The following is a 21,138-nucleotide window of genomic DNA, read 5'->3' as shown; positions in this document are numbered from 1 at the left end:
AGGGAGGGGTAGACCTAGAATAACTTCAACTGATATTGTAACAATTTGACAATGCTCTGCCTTTCAGATGATCATGCGTAATTGCCAAAGAAGATTCATGTAGCTGACCCTACCTAAGGAGCACAAAGCTCAGTGGTTGTTGCAGGGGTGGGTAGGGGGAATTTGCAGCTCCAACTAAAAGTAAACAATCAGAAACAAATTTAAAATGGACAAATAGCATCAACTTCTTCAGTATGGTGCACCTTCATGAACAAAACTCAATTAGGCCACAGTGTGGTTCAGAGATATTTGTGTCATCGCATGAAAAGTTTACCTACATAGACTTGTAGAGCAAAACATTAATTCACAAACAAAAAAATATCTTTTGGACCTTTTGCCAAATAATTCAACGTTAAGCACAAAAATCCAGATAGTGACCGCTCTTAAAAAACACAAACATAACCACCAAGCGTTTGCGATGCAAATAAATCCTACTATTGGCAATATAGACATCCTCTTCAACTAGCGTTCCTCAAGACGCAATCCAAAAAAAAAAACCCTGGTGGATTGAAATACCTCCAATATGATCAAAAGCAGTGTTTATAGCAGCAACCCATTTCTCTCTCTCTGCACTAGCACGTTCCATCAGCATTCGTCTATTAACGTCTTCTGCCAGCTTTGCTTCATGGGCTCTCCCTTCTGCTTCTGCCATGGCTCTCACTCTTATTGTTTCACGCTCCATCTCAGCCTTCTCCCTTTCTGTTTGCCGACGCTGTGCTTGAATCTGCTCTTCTGTAGCTCGCCTGGCTTGCTCTTGCCTAATTGATGAGTCTTCCTGTAGTTTTACGAGCTCTTGATTCCTTGCTCTTTGATGTTCATTGTCTGCCTGCAGAAACAAGAAGCAATTAAAACACCTCTGTATGAAACTTCAGCACAAGTCCAACAAATGAAAGCCACGTGCCTGCATCCTTTTCCTTGCCAATTCATCCTCATATCGAGCCATCTGAGATTTTATTTGAGCCTGCTGCTGAGCTAGCTTTTTCTGCTCTTCATATATAACCTTTTGCCTCTCCTGCCAGATATTAAAGAAGAAAGCTATTAAAATAAGGGTAAATGCAGTCAGCTCCTACAATCCACATGTTTGAATGATTAAAGGCTATAGCTCCAGCAGGCCATTTATATAACAGCCGCCGCTGCTATTAACCAAAAACAGATAAAATAAGATACCAAAGTAAGCTTCAAAATTATGATTTTTTTCAAGGATGAACAGCTGAAGGATCCATCACAAAAGACATGTAAAGCTGATCAGGTAAAACAAATCAAGCCCCAAGGACAGCAGCTCCTCCAAAGTTCATCCATGTTTTTGCTCGTAAGTTAGGCAGAAGTCTGAGCCCTAATTCTGGCCAGAGCTAACTCACAACTGATGAGCACGATAAGCAATATCTGATTAAAAACAGTGGAAAACAAGGTGATAAAATTACTGCATTTATTCTCCCAAATAGCAAAGAAATGGGAAACACATATAAGGATTTAACTATGACAAATGTACAAGCATCTAAATAGAAGTCTGCAAATGTTCATAAAGAAAGATACAAACAATGTCGGTCTTAGCTGAAAATTCTGGTGGGAAAATTCATCCAGGAATTCCTATTAATACATCATGGTTGATACCTGATAACCATAAATTTGCTGGAACATTCAATGTCCAACATTAATAAAAAATTTAAAAAAATCATATGATAGCAATAGGACCATAACAGGATTGATAGAATCAGTAGGATAATGGTAGAAAAGCTGCAGGATCTCATGATCGTAGACTACCTTTTTATTCTTTTCTCAAATGATTTTACCATAGAGTAGATGTTGGATCAACTCCCACACAACTTGCAAATGAGAAAGAAATGCGCTAGGAAGTGAATTTGATTGTATGATATGCAATTAGGAGCTCACAAGTTTATTTTTATTAATTCATAGTTGTCCTTAACAGTTGATTCAAAATGTTGGTGTAAGTTAGAGGATGAAGATGAATTTAGCAAACTAAGACATTTGATGATAATAATGATGATGATAATGATAGTGTTAATGAAGAGATTAATGCTGATTTCAATGATATTGATCAGTGTTTTAAAAGGCATTCCTAAGGCGCGCCTTGATGCGTTTTGGGCATAAAACGCCCTAAAGCGTAACTTAAAAGGCAAGATTCCTAAAATGCGTATGCCTCAGGACAAAAGGTGCGATTTTTATGCCTCAGACACCTTCTAGGAGCAGACATAATGGTATTTAAAACATTAAAAAACAAAAAACTGTTAGGGCTTGATGAACATCAACCCCCCCCCCCCTCCCTCTTGACAACTGAAGGTGTTGTGCAGACCCCTTCCAAGCTTTCATCTGTCTTCAACAACTCCCTCCAGCTTCACATCTCTCTCCAATGACTCCCTCCAGCTTCACATCTCTCTCCAATGACTCCCTCCAGCTTCTCGTCTCTCTCCGACAACTACCTCCAGCTTCTTGTCTCTCTCTAATGACTCCTTCCGACCTCTCATCTCTCTCCAACAACCCATTCTGACCTCTCATCTCTCTCTGAGGACCCCTTCGGACCTCTCATCTCTCTCCGGTGACCTCCTACAACCTCTCGTCTCTCTCCGCAACCCCCCTACAGCCTCTCTGCTTCAAGGTCTTTTCTCCATCTCATTCTCAAGTCTCAACTAAACTCTAAAAGTCTAGGTGAGTTGCAGCTGCTTTTGAATTGTTTTCACTTTTCAATTTTCACATATGATATGAAAATTATGAAAAATTGGAAAATTTTGAAAGAATGAAATCAATTAATGAAATAATGAAGCTTTGCTGATTTAAGAGCTGCTGTTCCAATTTTCAATTTTCACATTTCAATTTTTAGTTACTGCTGTTTGAGCCTGTTTCAATTTTTCACTTTTCAATTTTCATTTTTCATTATTTATCCCCCAAATTTCCTTGCTGTTTATTTTAGTTTTTCAATTTTTCCCAAATTGTCCACAAATATTGAAGAGCTGCTGTTGCTCAGCTGCTTTTTCCCCATTTCCTGCAAAGAGCTCAATTCTGAAAAAAAAAATTTATTTCCTGCTGCAGCTGCTGATTGTTCCTGTTCGATAGACAAAAACATGTCTGAAAGTGAATCAAAGGGGCAGAAAAAAGATTTTTTTTGAAAATACATAAAATGTTGGGAAAGCAACCCCACATCAGCTGAGAGGTCAAGAGAGTTCTGCCATTTAATATGGTTGGTCCTCTCCCCTGTTAGACGCGTTTTAAAACCATGAGGCCTGAAGTCCAAAGCGGACAATATCAGCTGGACCCTGAAGGCTGACCTACTCCTTTCTTGGTGGCCCATGCAGGTCTTGAAGACCTCGCATGTGGGATTGAGGGGGAGTGTTGTGAAAGCAATCCCACGTCGGCTGGCAGGTCGGGAGAGTTCTGCCATTTAATATGGTTGGTTCTCTCCCCTGTCTGATGCGTTTTAAAACCGTGAGGCCTGAAGTCCAAAGCGGACAATATCAGCTGGGCCCTGAAGGCTGACCCTCTCCTTTCTCGGATATATCTGCACTAATTCATATCCCTATGAACCTACCCTATATGTCTACACTAATTCATATCCCTATGAACCTACCCCATATGTTTGCACTAATAAAATTAGCATTAGCTAGCTTGTGATGGCTATAAATACCTCCTCCCACATAGCTAGTGGCGTAGGAAAAGAAAAAAAGAGAAAGATAGAAGTAGAAAGAAAGAGAAGAGATATAAAGAAATAAGGAGAGATATTTTGTACAAGGTCATATCCATATCATATTGTAATTCCTCCTGAAATAGTGAAGCCTTGATCCAATCCGCCCGTGGAGTAGGTATATCCGAAACACGTAAAATCTCTGTCTTGTCTTATTTAATTTTCTATTTATTTCTTACATCTTTTATAACACGTTATCAGCACGAGACTCTAACCAATCGAGTTATTTCTTTAATTCTTATTTCATATATTTATTTCTTGTAAGTTTTACTCCACAAGAATATAATCCAGAAGAGAATATATATATATATATATATATATATAATTTAAAGAGTGTCAATCTCTAGAAGAGATGGTAAGATAGTCTTCCTGAAGAGGCTATATATATTTAAATCTCTCGAAACGATAGTCCTCCTGAAGAGGCAATATATTTAAATCTGCCGAAGAGATAGTCATCATGTAGAGGCAATATATTTAAATTTCTCGTCTACATATTTAATCTCCCAAAGAGACATTACCTCCTGAAGAGGGTATATTTTTTAACCTCCCGAAAAGATGTTAAATTCGACCTCCTAAAGAGGTGAAACATTTATCCTCCAGATGAGGTAATATATTTAACCTCCGAAAGAAGTGGTAAATTATTACCCAATTTAATATTGTAAACTGGAATCATGCTCTTGAAGAGTACAAATTGAGAAAAATAAAATAATGTTCCTAAAAAAACATATTTAAGTACCCCACAAGGATAGAAATAATATTATATTATTATCTTAGTTTTATTTCAGTTTTTACATTTCGTTTTCTAAATTGCCTTATTATTGTTAATTTATTCAGATGTCGAACCTAAGTAAAGTTGAATTTGTTCCCCTTGATATCAAAGACAACAATTATTTATCATGGATTCTTGATGTTGATATCCATCTAAATGCAATGAACTTGGGAAACACTATTTTAGATGGAAATACTGCATCCCTAATTCCCTGCAGGATCGCGCAAAAGCTATGATCTTCCTCCATCATCATTTAGACGAAGAATTAAAGACTGAATACCTCACTGTTAAAGACCCACTTATCCTACGGAAAATTTATAAAGGATATATTTGACCATCGGATTGTACCAAAAGCTTAATATGAATGGTTGCACTTGAAGTTGCAAGATTTTAAAACAACCAGTAAATATAATTCAGCTCTACATAAAATTAGCTCGAAGCTAAAACTATGTGATGAAAATATTACTGAAGAAGACACACTTGAAAAGACTTTTACTACTTTCCACCCCACTAATATACTCCTGCAGCAGCAATATGGGGATAGGAAATTCAGTAAATTTTCTAAATCCATATCATGTCTTCTTGTTGTTGAGCAAAATAACAAACTTTTGATAAAATATTACCAAACTCGTCCAACTGGTTCGACCCTATTCCCTAAAATGAATATGAACATGTTTCGTGGTTGAAGACGAGGCCGCATGTGTCATGGGCATAGTTGTGGCCATGACTGAAATCATCAATGGCATCGAGGAGTGGGGATACAATCCCCCAAAAAAGGGATAACCCCTAGAAGATGGATGGCCCCCAGAAGCGAGATAATCAATGATACGCATAATGAAAATGAATGCTACAGATGCAGAGTAAAAGGTCATTGGTCACGTACCTGTTGTACACCCAGGCACTTGGTAGACCTATACCAAGCATCTATAAATGAAAAGAAAAATAGTAAAGAAGTAAAAATAAATTTTACTGATTTTCATACAAATCAAATAATGATGCAAAGGAAGCAATATTATGTTTGGATTTATCATTGCTTTAATTGATTCTAAAATGTCTATGGAAAAGTTTGTTTAGCTAATAGTACTATAATACACAATTATTCAAGATAGGAAATATTTCCATTACTTGAATATATTTTTAATAAATGTCAATACAATATCTGTTTCTACAACTTTGATTGAAGGCTCTGGAAGAGCTAATATAAAGTTACCCCAATGGTACTTTATTACAAATTGATTAAGTTTTATATTATAGCAGATCCAGAAGAAATCTATTAAGCTTTAAAGATTTAAGACTTAATGGATATTACATTAAAACTACAAATGAAGGCAGTAAAGAATTCTTTATATTACTTCTATTGTTTCTGGAAAGAAACAAATTTTAGAAAAACTATCAACTTTATCTTCTGGATTGTATTACACAAATATTAAAGTAGTTGAATCATATAATATCTTGTGCCATAAGTGCAATGACCCGAAGTTATTTACACTTTGAAATGATCGTCTTGGACATCCTGGAGATGTAATGATGCGTGAAATCATTGAGAATTCACATGGTCATCCACTAAAGAACCAGAAGATTCTTTTATCAAATGATTTCATGATGGCTTGCTCTTAAATTGTCATTTTAACTAAACAATATTCCCTACATTAGGGGGAGAAAAATTAGTGCCTGAAGCGCAACATGAAATTACATGGAATACCATGAGTTTATCTCATTTAGATTCTCGTGCAAATCAAAGTGAACTTAAAGTTCAAATATTATACATTTGCAAGAGATTGCAAATCAATTACTAGATTCTTTTGCAGATACCAAGTTCATATTAAAATCTCATATACCTGCTGCAAATATTCCAACACGTATTGATGTCCCTGAAGGACAATAGCCGGCTAATGAACCTAAACCAAAAGTTAAGCGTGGAAAGCCTATTGGTGCAAAAGATAAAACTCCCAGAAGGAGAAGATTGAAATCTGCAAACACTCCAAAAGAGGTTACAGAGGTGGATAATCCATTCGACATTCACAAACTCATTTCTCCTGAAAATGAAATTCCTATTATAAAACCTCCTGAAGAGGAATCTCCTGAAGAGAAAACTCCTAAAGAGACATCCCTAGAAAAGGGACAAGTACCTGAAAATAATAATGAGATCTCAATTCATTACACGAGAAATGTGGGATAGAAATAAAGTTGTTGTCAACAACACATTTGCATATGCAGTAACTATTGCCATTACCAGAAGTAATGAGGATCCTAAACCTAAATATGTTAATGAATGTCGATATAGAAGTGACTGACGAAAATGGAAAGAGGCTATCACATCAGAATTAAACTCTCTATCAAAAAGAGAATTTTTTGGACCTATAGTCCAGACACCAGAAGATGTCCAACCCGTTGGATACAAATAGGTATTTGTGCGCAAGCGAAATGAAAATAATGAAATTACTTAATATAAAGCAAGGCTTGTGAGACAAGGTTTCTCGCAAAAACCTAGAATTGATTATGAGGAAACATATTCTCCCATGATGGATGGAATCACTTTCAGATTCTTAATTGGGCTAGTAGTTGCTAAATGACTGATCATGTGTCTTATGGACGTAGTAACAACATACCCATATGGATCGTTAGATAATGAAATTTATATGAAAAATTCCTAAAGGATTTGAATTGCCTGAAGCAAAACCCAAAAATTTATATTCAATTAAGCCCCAATGTTCTTTATATGGAATAAAGCAATTTGGACGCATGTGGTATAATCAATTAAGTGAGTATCTTGTGAAAGAGAGATTCATAAATGATCCAATTTTTCCACGCGTTTTTATTAAAAGATCAGAATACGGATTTGCTATAATTGCTATTTATGTTGATGATTTGAATTTAGTTGAGACTCCTGAAGAGCTCACTAAAGTTGTTAATTATTTAATGGCGGAATTTGATATGAAAGATTTAGGAAAGACAAAATATTGTCTTGACCTACAGATTGAACATATAAATGGCGGAATTCTTGTTCATCAATCTAAATATACCGAAAAGGTATTAAGGCAATTCTATATGGACAAAGTTCATCGTTTGGGATCTCTAATGATGGTGTGATCACTTGATGTTAAGAAGGATCTATTTCAACCTCATGATGAAGGGGAGGAATTACTTAGTCCTGAAGTACCATATTCAAGTGCTATCGGCTCTCTAATGTATCTGGCCAATTATACAAGACCCGACATTGCATTTTCCGTAAATCTATTAGCAAGATACAGCTCTGCTCCTACTCGGCGGCACTGAACACTGGAATGGAATTAAGCACATTTTGTGCTATTTAAGAGGCACATCTTATTTGGGTCTATTTTACTCATTTGATTCCAAATCTAAATTAGTAGGATATGCAGATGCTATATATCTATCTAATCCTCATAATGCTAAATCTCAAACTGGATATGTATTTCTTTACGAAAAAACCGCTATATTTTGGAAATCAGCAAAGCAGACGATTACAGCAACATCCTCCAATCATTCTGAAATACTAGCTATCCATGAAACTAGTAGAGAATGTGTGCGGCTCAGATCAAAGATTTCTCATATCCAAGCAAATTGTGGTCTTCAATTAATCAAGGATATTCCAACAGTTTTACATGAAGACAACGCTGCATGTATAGCTCAACTAAGAGGAGGATACATAAAGCGTGACAGAACAAAGCATATCTCTCCAAAATTCTTCTATACACATGAACTCCAAAAGAATTGTGATATAGATGTTCAGCACAATCAATCAAGTGATAATCTAGCAGATTTGTTCACCAAAGTTTTACCTACTACAATATTCAAGAAATTGGTTCATCTTATTGGAATGAGACATCTTAAAGATCTTAACAGAAGGAGTTAATATATGGGTGACATCCAAGGAGGAGTGTTATGAAATATAGGTGGATGTCCCCCATGTCAACTATGAACCTGCACCCATATATCTACACTAATAAAGTTAGCATTAGGTAGCTTGTGATGGCTATAAATACCTCCTCCCACATAGCTAGTGGAGTAGGAAAAGAAAAGGAGAGAAAGATAGAAGTAGAAAGAAAGAGAAGGAATACAAAAAATTGAGAGATATTTTGTATGAGGCCATATCCATATCATATTGTAATTCCTCCCAAAATAATGAAGCTTTGATCCAATCCGCCCGTGGAGATATCTGAACCACATAAAATCTCTATCTCGTCTTATTTAATTTTCTATTTATTTCTTACATCTTTTATAACATAAAAGAAGTTGATAGAGAAAGATATTTTAGATGCAAATTTTGTAATCAAATTTGCAGTGGGACTGTGACAAGATTTAAACATCATTTGGCTGGTATAAGGAACGAAATGAAACGTTGTCCAAAAGTTCCTCAAAACACGAGAGATGAGTGCAAGATCGCTCTTAAAAAATTCCAAGAAGAGAAGTGTAAAAGGAATGATCTTCTTGAAGAGATTGGGATGGGTCCAAAAGGAAGGGTTGGGAATGCTTCTTCTCCATCAATTGGAGATCTTGAACTTCTTCTCCATCAATTGGAGATCTTGAGCAACAAAATAGTGGGGGTGGCCTTAATCCTAAGGCTAGAGGTCCAATGGATAAGTTCGCATCTTCATTGACCAAACAAGCCACTCTAAACTCAAAATGGAAGAAAGAACATAGAATTGAAGTGTGTAGGAAAGTTGGCCATTGTGTGTTCAACAATGCTCTACCATTTAGTTTGATGGATGACGTATATTGGCATGTTATGGTGGATGGTATTGCTAATTACGAGCCAGGGTTCAAGCCTCCATATATGCAAGAGATAAGGACACGGATCCTTAAAGATGAAGTGAAAGACATCGATGACATGTTGAAAGAGCACAAAAAAGCTTGGAAGGAATATGGGTGTTCTATCATGGTTGAGGGATGGACTGATGGGGTCTTGATTAATTTCCTTATGAATAGTCCTGCTGGTACACGGTTTTTAAAATCCATTGATGCTTCTGATTCTATTAAAAAAAAATGGCGATTTGATGTTTAAGTATATGAATGAGGTGGTTAAGGGAGTTGGTGAGGAGAATGTTGTGTAGATGATAACTAATAATGCGAAAAACATGAAAAATGGTGGAAAGAAAGTTATGGAAAAAAGGGAGAAGTTGGATTGGACTCCATGTGCTGCACATTGTTTGGGTCTCATGTTGGAGGATATTGCAAAATTGAAGATCCATTCAACCACAATTCTAAAGGCTAAGCAAGTTGTGAAATTTATTTATAATCATTCCTATGTACTTGCAATGATGAGGAAGTATTTCACCAACAACAAAGAACTCATCTGCCCTACAGTGATGCGCTTTACTACTGCATTTTTGACACTTCAAAGCCTTTACAAATAAAAGCAAGGTCTTCAATCTATGTTCTCCTCGGAGATGTGGTGCACTTCTACATATGCAAAAATGCATGAAGGTATAAGGACTCGCTCAATTGTTTTATTTGACCAACAGTTTTGGCCTCACATGGCTTATGTTATCAAGAGTGTTGTCCCTTTTGTGTAGTTGTGTGTGTTCTAAGGGGAGTTGATTTTGAGGAAAGACCAGCCATGGCGTTTATCTATGAGTTGATGGATTTGGTGAAGGAAAAAATTGCTGCAAATTTTTCTATAAATGCCAAGAAGTATGGACCCATTTGGAGAAAAATAGATGATAGATGGACTCCAAAAATTCATTACCCTTTACATGCTGCAGGATATTATCTAAATCCCCAATTGTGTTATAAGGAGAACTACTCTAATTGTGAAGAAGTGAAGAAAGGATTATTTGAATGCATGGATAGAATATTGAGTTATGAGGATAGGCTAGCTGCAGACATCCAATTGGATTTGTTTGATAATGCAAGAGAGGAATTTGGGACTCGAGTGGCTATTGACACTAGAATGTTGAGAATCTCCCTTTACATGTTGTGGGATATTATCTAAATCCCCAATTGTGTTATAATTAGAACTACTCCGATTGTGAAGAAGTGAAGAAAGGATTATTTGAATGCATGGATAGAATGTTGAGATATGAGGATAGGCTAGCTGCAGACATCTAATTGGATTTGTTTGATAATGCAAGAGAGGAATTTGGGACTCGAGTGACTATTGACACTAGAATGTTGAGAAGCCCACGTAAAAATGATACTTCAATAAAAATTAGTTAACTAGTAATAGCATTCTATCCTTGTTTCTTCTTATAACCTAGAAGTATGTGTTTCTTCTTTTGTAGCTGATTGGTAGAAGCATTTTGGGACAAAAACTCCAAAATTGACAAAGTTTGCTATTCGTGTTCTTAGCCTAACTTGTAGTGCTAGTGGATGTGAGAGGAATTGGATCACATTTGAGAAGATTCTTAGTTCTTACAAATGCCATGTTATTATCATTTCACTCAAAAATGAAAATATCTTCTAATATCTAAAAAATTAAATGGCTTAATTTCAGTTGTAGATTCATACGAAAAAAAAGGAATAGATTAGAGCACAAGAGATTCAATGCTCTAGTTTATGTGAAGTACAACACCAAGCTAAGGGAGAGAGCTCCAAGAAGAAGACAAAATTATGATCCAATATTGGCAGAGGAAGTAGCTTTAGATGATGAGTGGATCACCGAGAAGGAAGAACCTATCCTCCCAAAAGATACTTCTTGGTTTGATGATGAAAATCTCTTCAAAGTTGATGCTATTAGAGCTTTGCCGGTGGTAACTTTTGAGAAGATAATGCTCAAGCAACACAAGCTTGTGGTAGCTCGCATTCCATAATTCCTAGCAAAAGGAAGACTAGTGATTATTGTGAAAACTTGAGTACATACATATCAATAGTCATTTTTGAATCAACTAATTTATAATTCTCCATTTCTCCTAAGTCCTAACCTATAGCTTTATTGAATATCTAGGCACTCAAGACAAAGGCAAGAGGCCAAAATTGGTCACTACTGAGGAAGATGATGATGTTGAAGTGGGAGGGGGAATTTATAAGTGGAAAAACTCCTACTATAGATGAGTTTGATGAAGACGAGGACTTTGATGAAGACCTTGATGGTTCCATTTGAATTTTATTGATTTAGATTTAGATTCTTAGAATCTTGGATGATGAGACATTGTGATGATTTAATTAGGCTCTTTCTCTTCTTTTTGTTATGTTTACTTAGGATTTTAAACTTTAAAGCATGAAAATGATGTCCATTTTGTCATGTTATGCCTTATGCTTATCTTTTAACATGCATTTTTTGAGTTTGTTAGCTAAAATTGGCCTACATGATTCTAAAGAATTATGTTTTTATTTTCTTCTCCATTATTCTAAATTTTTTCTCATTTTTATACGATATGTAAATTTATTTTATTTATTATTTAATTAAAAAAATACAATCCCAAAAGGCTTACACCTCAAAGCCTTGAGGCTTACGCCTCACCTCGTGGACGGTAAAACAGCTCGCCTTATGCCTGCGCCTTTTAAAATAGATATTGATAAAGCAAATTGTGGCTTGAATAATGACATTGATGTTAGAGGAGCTAGCTTGATCATTTTATCATTGTTCTTTGTTCAGTTAAACATCATTGAGGTTTTTCGTATTCATGTTGTATCCTTGTTTGCTAACTAATCCACACTTAAAAATATCATTTTTTATAGGAAAAATGTGTGTGTGAGAGAGAGAGAGAGAGAGAAAGAGAGAAATAAATTGCATGCATTATGAGCTATATGTGCATTAAAAATTATATTTTCCGTTTTTTTAAGTACTTATTCCTTTTCATTAATTGTAAGTTGGTCTGATTTAGGAATGCAACAATTCGAACCTTGATCTCCTTCCTCTATAAAAGTCCAGCATTTGAGCTACCTTACTAGCGATTTTCATAATTTTTAACACTTACTAGGCAGGTTGTCAAGCTTGTATCATTAAAATATACAAAAATCTAGTTTGGATTATTAAAATACACAAAAGTAATAATAATGCATTTTTATATTAGTTCAAGGTGGTTGGCAGAATCTGACAATCCTCATCCAATCCTATGATCCAATCCAGCTAGCTACCCTAGCAATCTTATGTAGGATTTCAATTTCAACAACTTGAATAAAACAATATGCTCAATGACATGGCCTAATCTGGCATATGTTGAATACAACATCATAGAACAGACTTTCTATCAAAAAGAACATATGGAACAGACACAACAAATTACTTAATTATACTTAAATCAAGAGGAACAAATTCAACAGCAAACATGTAAGACTCTAGATCCCATGTGGATAATAGTAACAGTGAAATATTCGCTTATGATTTGTCACCTTCGCAATGGACATGCATTTTCTGGGGAAAAACATGTTACAGTAGATACCATCTTGATGTAGGATGAGAAGCGACTACTTGGATGGATCATTTCGACCCAATTAGGAGGCTAATGTCAAAGAATAGGGTGAATGATTTATTGGGTCCAAAACCCAAATGTGCTTAGTTATTTAGTTGTTTAAGCATATGTGTGTATTTGCTTGTATTAGGATAATTTATGTTGGGGGCTTGTTTGTAGTAATTATGTATTCTAGGGGTATGTTTGTAATGTAACGTAGTTTTAACTTTTAGGGGTATGTGTGTAATTTCATATGTTTAGAGGTTTTCTTATAAAAAGTGCGTGAATGCCATGATGTAGCCAGTTGTTGATGAATTTGAATTGAATTGAACGTGAGTTTTCCCTTTGGTATCTCCTCTCTCCTCTCTCCTCCCTTCCCCTTCTTCTCTGTTAATTTCTCCATGGCTGCAGAACCTTGATGCTTCCCCTGCATCATTTGGTATCAGAGCCCAACCACAATCTCCATTATTCCATTTCAGTCCACCCATTCTCCTGCACTCTTCTCCTCTTCTCTTCTTTTTCTTCGTTCTCTTCTTCTTTCATCTCTGCTTATGATCTCCTGTTCTGTCCAAAATTTGCTGCTGCCCAGCAACAGTATGCCCTCTTCTTCTTGTCTGTTTCTCTACTCCTCTTCTTCTTCTTCTTCTCTTAATTCTCTCCCATAGTTCTCTCAACTCTCCGATTTCTAAATTCTGTTGCTGTCTCCTCTACTTGCAGCAGTCTCTGTCCAGCAATTAATCTCTCTGTTTCTTCCACCTTCTTCTACTTTTCCTCTTCTTCTTCATCTTCCAATCTCTCCATTAATCTCTTCTTCTCTGGCACTCTCGCGTCTCATCATTTCCTTTTTGATATTTCAGTTTTTAAAAAAAAACGAAAGCAGTTCTGAAGTTTCAGAACTTTTCAGAAAATTCCAGCCAAGTCCCCATTTCTTCAAACACCACTTTCCAGCCACCATCGTACAAAACACGAGTCACACGACCCATACCACCAAAAACAGCACCCCCCAAAACCTTTCCCCTCAAAATTTCATCACCAACCGACCAGCTGTGAAGCCACGTGCCACCTGAAATTCTCCAGCCACCACCCCCTTCAAAATCCACCATTGTGGGAGTTTTTCTTGACACCACCACCACCATTTGACTCACCACCCTTCGATCTATTACTCACCAGAAAATCATTGCCGAAAAGTCGCTGTCGGCAACTCACGCACCCCACGCACCGGCGACTGCGAGTGGGATTCTGCCGAACTTCACTCCTGCTGCCAGAATTAAGATAAATTGGTGTTTTCTCATGATATTTTGGTTCCTAACTTGAAATTGTGTAAGCAAGCGCGATAATTTGGCATGAAACCCTAGAAATTGTCACTGCCAGCATTAAAAATCAGGTTTTATTTCTATAATTTGTGAGTTTTCTTCATGAATTTGTTTCATTTCAGCAGGACAATCAATATCAAGGTGAATTAAAGATATTTCTTCAAAATTCGGAGTTAACTTTATGGGTTTGCATGATTATTTTGAGAATTGAAGGCAAATTGTGTTAAAGGGCTGTTGGTGATATATAGCTGCAACATCTTGCATAAATCCGGCAATATGGTGACAAATTATTGGACAAAGGAATGCCATTTATCATTGTTTGGGCACAATTTCAAGCTTTTCCACACATTTCTCAAGTGTAAAGGAAATGTATGCAAATTCATCATTGATGGAAGATGTCCTACGAATGTGGTTTCTAAAAATGGAGTCACTCATATGCAGCTTCTTCCAGAACCTCCCCCCTGTCCTATGAGATATCTTGGATTGACAACATTACCATACACGTTTGTGAAAGATGTTTGGTTCCTATCCAAATGGGTGACTATTTTGATAATGTTTTGTGTGACATCATACCCATGAACATTGGCCAAGTACTACATGGTTCTCCTTGTTTGGATGATTTAGGTGTGACTCAAGGACTCGAACACATTTGTCTTTCACTATAATGGGAAGAAAATCATTTTGAAGTCCGCTCTACCAATGAACCAGGACAAAGAATCAGAGTTATAAATACTCTGCTTGAAGACAATACAAGGAAGGAAATTAATGTGCTTGAAGACATCCAAAGTCCTTCAAACATTCCTATTGTAGAGTTTTTCATCCCCATTGAGTTCATTGATGTTGATTCTCAAGTCAAGTTTATGGTGCCGCCAATGGAACGTGGTTTCTTGCCTCATTCAAGTGTTGGCTTTTCGAAAAGTCCAAGTCCGCTTCTCCCTTTTGATCCTCCAATTCGAGGCCGAATTTTTTCTAACTGGGGGAGAGTTGATGTAAGACAAGACGTAAAGACCTTGGTACGATCCTTACTGGAAAATAATTAAGAAGAGTTGGGTTAAGGTATTGTGGGGTTAAGTTAGTAGTTTATTTATGTGTGGTTAGAAGTTTATTATGTGTGTTCACTGTTCAGTATTAATTAGTATAAGATTATATTTATTTGAGGATTGTTTGTAGTAATTGTGTATTCTAGGGGAATGTTTGAAATGTGATGTAGTTTTAGGGGTATGTGTGTAATTTCATATGCTTAGAGGCTTTCTTATAAATAGCGTGTGAAAGACATGATGTAGGCAGTTGTTGATGAATTTGAATTGAAGTGAACGTGAGTTTTCTTCCTGGTATCTCCTCTCTCCTACCTTCCCTTCCTTCTTCTCTTCTAATTTCTCCGTGGCTGCAGAATCTTGATGCTGCCCCTCATCACATCTCCAACAGCATAATATCCTGAAGCAAGCAGTGAGCAACTATATGTTGCGAATGAAGAATATATAGTGTCTTTTGCCACTCTGAATGAGAGATGATTTAAAGAGACACCTGATAGAACCTAGACGGTGCATTACATAGCCTGCACTTTGGCCCAACACTCAACTTTAAAAAAATTGAACTCAGAAAAGCTCTAGCAACTCCAATTAATTAACTTGAACCATGGGGCCAATAAATCCATTGAACAGTAACATAACTCCTGCATCTGGTAACTTCAGATGGAGAACTCAGACAAGCAAGAAAGTCCAGAAATTCTTCTTTTGTCTTTAAATCAGCTAATGATGTAACTGAATATTAATTTGGGGAAGATGATTGTTGGAAATTCCAGGAGAAGAATGGAGCCTAAGCATCTATATCTTCTCCACACTGATTTTGAAGGGAACTCTTTCAGCAAAAGAGTGCACTGGCCAGCACAATGCTGATACACACAATCCATGCTTCTCAAAAATGTGCAAGTGTGTGTGTGTGTGTGTGTGTGAGAGAGAGAGAGAGAGAGGGAGGGGGAGAGATGAGGGCAGCCCACTGTCGCAGGAGTTTACAGTAATTCTTCTTTATCAAGAGGAAAAGCCATTTGCACATGTCTAAAATCCACCCCTCCCCCTCTTCTCTCTCTCCAATAATACTTTTTCTACAAATATTTATTGATGTTCGAATTCCTCATCTCTCCAATATGTTTCTTAATAAAAATTACTGCAAAAAAAGAAATTATATGTTTCTGATAAAAATAAAAATAAAAAAAGAAAATATATGTGCAGGAAGTGCACGTACGTGAATGACGGGAAAAAAAAAAAAGCAAAATAAATGGAAAAACAAGAAAAGAATTGCAAATAAGTAGGAGGCCCTTCCAATCACAATTAAATCTCAAGAACCAAAAAAAAGCTTATTCCACTCAAGAAGGATGCCTCTGAAACGAGTAATCTATTTACAGCCATTAAATTTTTTTTTTTAAAATTTTTCACAAAGGTTCATAGATTGACAATCCATTTTTCAGCATATCGTGTCCCCTCCAGGTTTAATATTTATGTTTTTTTTTTAACTTGGGTTAAAACTAGAAGTAGAAATTACATAAATTTGAGAAATATCTGCTTGCACAACAAATAACAGCCAGGTAAAATGAGGAAAGAGAGAAGAATAAGTTCCTTTATTTAACATATTGGAAGTAAAAGAAGCAAAAACCTATATTATATGCACACCTGCCAAAAAATAACTTCATAAAGCATGAACAGATGCATGATAATAAGAAACCACCACCAGGAAGCACGCAATAGGGGTACCACCAGGCAGTGAAATTGTTGGTTTCATGCAGATTAGGAACTTCTAATTTCCAACTCCCAAGCCAACTTCAACTAAGAAGCTTCAAAGATTTATTTGATTGCATCTTATCACAAAATCAATAAGGATCTGTAAATATAAGTCCGAAAATAAATATATGTGCCTATCAAATTTCAAAGATCCATAAAGTCCAACTCTTAATCTTTCAATATTCACCGCATTATTCCTTTCACAAACTGAGAAATGCTGATTCTCAGACACTACCTAGTGCATGTAAATCCTGAAAATTCTTGTTCAAGATCCACCACCACTTCACGAGTCCATCCAAAATCTCAGCCTACTTTCATCACCTGCTCTATAGAAAACTCCCATTTCTGATTTGGAAGCACAAAAATACACCATAGAGGAGCATAAGGCATTCGTCCTAACCTGTGATTCGCTTGTCTTGTTTGGTGCAGCATAGATAGTATTAGGTAGACATTGAAATGAAAAATTCCCTGAAATTCCATCAATCATGCAATTGTGCTACATTCAAATGAAGGGTAAGTTAGATTATTTTTAATGATTTTTTTTTTTTTCAGCTGTACAGAGTTGCTAGCCCCATGTCTTATCATTTGCTGGCCACGCCCGCGGGGGGGGGGGGGAGGGGAACAACTGGCAAGCTCTATACTACACCCACAGTACAAGGAGCCTCCCCTTGTTCTGTCCCCTTCCCTAGGTTGGGCGCGCCATGCACAGGCTACGTTATTATCCAAGTCTATCCTAGCCAAACCATTAGAACAAATGCACCTTCAGAGATTCTTTTTAATACAGAAACTAATAAAATAGCCAAATAGCATTCTCAAAACACTGCTCCTTTGGAGGCAGGTACAGGTCTTGGTAAGTTGGTGTCTGAAAACACTGCTCTTTTGGCTATATGATCATGGTGGTTTCCCTTCAAGAGGTCCTCTCTCAGGAAAAGAATTGTTAAAAGTATATTTGATATGCATGCATGGCGGGGATGCTAATTAAGGAATTAGATATTATTTAGAAAGCCCATGGAGGTGCATTCCACAGCTCTACCCCCTCTTTGTTCCTCACACTAAGGCTGTCTTGGGTAATGGTTCTCGTATTCATTTTTGGGAAGACTTCTAGGTGGGTAATGCTGCTTTATTCTAGTCTTTTCCTTGTCTTTATCATTTGAGTTCAGGTCATAATGAGGTTATTTCCTTTTTTTGATTTCTAAAGATCATTCATTTTCTTGGGACTCCATTTCCATGTAACTCTTAATGATGGAGAGGAAGAGGAGTTGTCTTCCTTGTTGATGTTACTGGGGACTTGTCCTCCTCCTTTGGGATGGACAGACATTCTTGGTCTTTAAACTCCCCAGAGTGTTATTTTTGCAAATCATTTTTGTGACTCTGATTAATGCTAATATGCACCCCATAGAATTATTTGGAAGGCAAAAGTTCCCTCAAAGATCAAGGCTTTTATTTTCTTGGCTGTTCAAAATAGAGTTAACACCGACAATCTGCTGCAGAGTAGGAGACCTTTAAGGGCACTTTCTCTTGACAAATGTTTCCTTTGTCTTGATAGTTCAACATCTCATTTGTTTTTGCACTATTTGTTTACTTGGAATATATGGAATAAGCTTTTTGGTCTTTTGGGAGAAAATTGGGTTTGTTTGAAGCCAGTGGAGGATTTGTTGGCTACTACTTTTGCTGGTTTTGGTGAAGGAAGGATGCTTATGCTTTGATGATATGTGTGGTTATTGCAGTTCTGTGAGGTTTATGGATTAAAAGAAATGCTTGTATATTTATGGAAAAAAAAAAACTGAACAAATCTTTGTTATGGGAGAAGATTTTTTTTTCTCAAAACTAATAAAAGAAGATATATTAAGAGAAAATGATATTTCAATTCAGAAAGGACAAGATATCCTCAGAAGATTAAAACAATGAAAAAGACTACCCAAACCACAACTGCCCACTCCCCGAACAGAACCTAAACAAAACCCACAGCATTTACCCACCCCCATTCCTAGCCTTGATTTTTTTACCACCAACCAGACGGACTTCCTTTCCCTCCAAATCAACAAACCATGTACCCTTCTTATCCACCACATGTTCAAAATGAGACATAAAAGTAGGAGAATAATTTATCTCATTCCTATCATTCTTGTCTTCCCCTTTCCCCTCATTTTCTTTACCATTCCCCAAACCAATATCTCCAAATCATTCTCAGGAGGAGGAGACTGCAAAGAAGGCACATCCAATAAATCTAAAAATGTGATCCAAAGCCTCCTTGTTCACGAATCTCATCTATAAGTAGCCCTCCATTGTAACCAAAATCACCATAAAAATCACCCTCCTTGCCTGACACATCTCCCATTTCTTCTTCGCAGTAAGGGTTTCCTCACTAACCTTCTTTTTTAATTCTATATTCAACTCATTCAGGTCCTTGATGTAAAAAATTCCATTACTACACCTTTTCATGAATTTAATTCCCTTCTCAACAGCCATGGACACCCCTTAATGGGACCGTTCCCTTTATCCTTGGTCTTATGCTTCTAAACACTATAAACCTTTGAAATTTGTTGATTTATTGACGATATGATTTATGCTTGAGAGAAGATTTACTATTTGACCTCGCTTTGGTGTGCTTCTGCTAGTTGTTCTAAAGGAGTGAGGTTTCAGATATCCAACAGGGTTGGTTGGCTTTGTTAGTCTGATTGTTTGAATCTTGTTTTATTGTTTTTGTTCTATTTTTTATCTTCTCTTTTTTTCTTACTTCTATTTTGGAGGATTTCTTGTTCTCTACCATGCCATTAAATCCTAATAACTTCCAGAGATACATGAAACATGCATAGGTGACTTGGTAACATGAGACTTTTCCTACTTCGGGAAAAGTAGGAAACAAAAGCCTCTTAAAGAGAGCTTTCTATTTTCCAGAAATAAAAAATATTATAAAGTTCAATTGTCTATTCTCTTTCCCTTATATTAGGTTTGCTGAGAGCAGAACCGAGGTATCCATAGTGTCTACGTCAAGAAATATCAGTCTTACTGTTTCAGAGTGAGCTTGCATTGCTTTAAACTCCAACGCCTTTGTAGCCAACTCTGTTTGTCTTGTTTCCTCCTGCTTCTTCATCACCTCAAACACCTGCATCAACACCATCAACCATTAAATCCATTAAAAAATCAGAGCGCATCACCAAAAAATTAACAAATCACATCATGCTCACTTGCAGAAACTTCGCAATGAACCAAAACAAATTAACAAATCCAAAAATATTTTCAGGATTATATACATAATACCCATTAAAAATTGCAAAATATATATATAATACCTTCTTGGCATGGGCAGAGCTGCTAATCTCCCGAAGCGCCTTGGCGCCTCTCTCCAATGCTTCAGGATCGAACCCAGCTGAGGTGGTGCGCGGGTTATCATTGCGAACCCGCGGAGGAGCCTCTTCTTTCGATGATGAGGATTCGTGTTGAGGAATTCCAGGGGAACCTTGGGGCGCAGCCGGAGAAGAAGAAGAAGAAGAATGGAAAGGTGAAAAGCTGAAGGAACCATCGGCATATGCACAGTCAATACCCAGAGAAGCAGAGGCTAAGGCCGAAATGAGCCCAGCAGCACAAGTTCTTGCCATATTCTCCCTCTTATCTTTCAAAAGAGAAAAACCCTAGTTCTAGAATTCGAGACGAATTGGAAATGGTGTTGGTGTCAAGGTAAGATGCATGACTTGAGAAGCATGAAAAGGGATGTCAAAAACTCCACACAGCGGGAGAGAGGGAGGGAGCAAGAGACGGGCAACTGCCGAGAGAGGGTTTTTGTAGGGTTTTATGAGATTTAAGAAAGGGTTGGTGTGAATTGTCAATCTTATTGGCGGTTTTCTGGGTTTAGACCGAACCCCGGTTCGTCACCAGATGCCGGCTCGGTCGAAAATGATCGTAATTTTTTTTTTTTTCAAATCTCAAAAAATATATATTATTTTTTGGTTTTATTTTTAAGATTTTTGTTATATTTAAAACATTCATAAAAATAAAATTTTAAAAATATTGAGGCCCATTTAAAATGAAAATAAATATAATAAAACTTTATTCTTTTGATAAAAGATACTCACTTACCCCTAGTCTTGGCAAAAAGACATAAACATCACCCAAAGTTTCAAAAATCTTAAAGATCTTTTATAAGATTTGTCAAAAATGACACAAACCTTCATTGAACTTTCAAAAATATTATAAACAT

At 36.6% G+C, this 21,138-nt stretch overlaps 1 protein-coding gene and 1 non-coding gene across 3 annotated transcripts in view; both read right to left on the bottom strand.

Moving 5' to 3' along the window:
• Nucleotides 1–20,755, bottom strand: part of LOC131159663 (uncharacterized) — a 28,731-nt gene extending 7,976 nt beyond the window's left edge. The window contains exons 1-4 of one of the 2 annotated variants that reach the window (XM_058114735.1): nucleotides 20,234–20,755; nucleotides 19,951–20,046; nucleotides 941–1,051; nucleotides 556–865 (exon numbers count right to left, since the gene is read on the bottom strand). In XM_058114735.1, coding sequence (XP_057970718.1) covers nucleotides 556–865; nucleotides 941–1,051; nucleotides 19,951–20,046; nucleotides 20,234–20,539 — 823 coding nt within the window. In that variant the 5' untranslated portion in view covers nucleotides 20,540–20,755. Of the gene's footprint in view, nucleotides 1–555; nucleotides 866–936; nucleotides 1,052–19,950; nucleotides 20,047–20,233 lie in introns of both variants that reach the window. The other variant, XM_058114734.1, reaches the window with a different exon arrangement.
• Nucleotides 15,935–16,080, bottom strand: LOC131161173 (small nucleolar RNA snoR135). Its single transcript, XR_009138330.1, has one exon. It is a non-coding gene; the product is annotated as a small nucleolar RNA snoR135 (small nucleolar RNA).
• Nucleotides 20,756–21,138: the final 383 nt, after the last annotated feature.

Source organism: Malania oleifera, chromosome 7 (genome assembly GCF_029873635.1).
Source record: "Malania oleifera isolate guangnan ecotype guangnan chromosome 7, ASM2987363v1, whole genome shotgun sequence".
NCBI classification, from domain to species: Eukaryota; Viridiplantae; Streptophyta; class Magnoliopsida; order Santalales; family Ximeniaceae; genus Malania; species Malania oleifera.
This window is presented reverse-complemented; position numbering and strand designations above follow the sequence as displayed.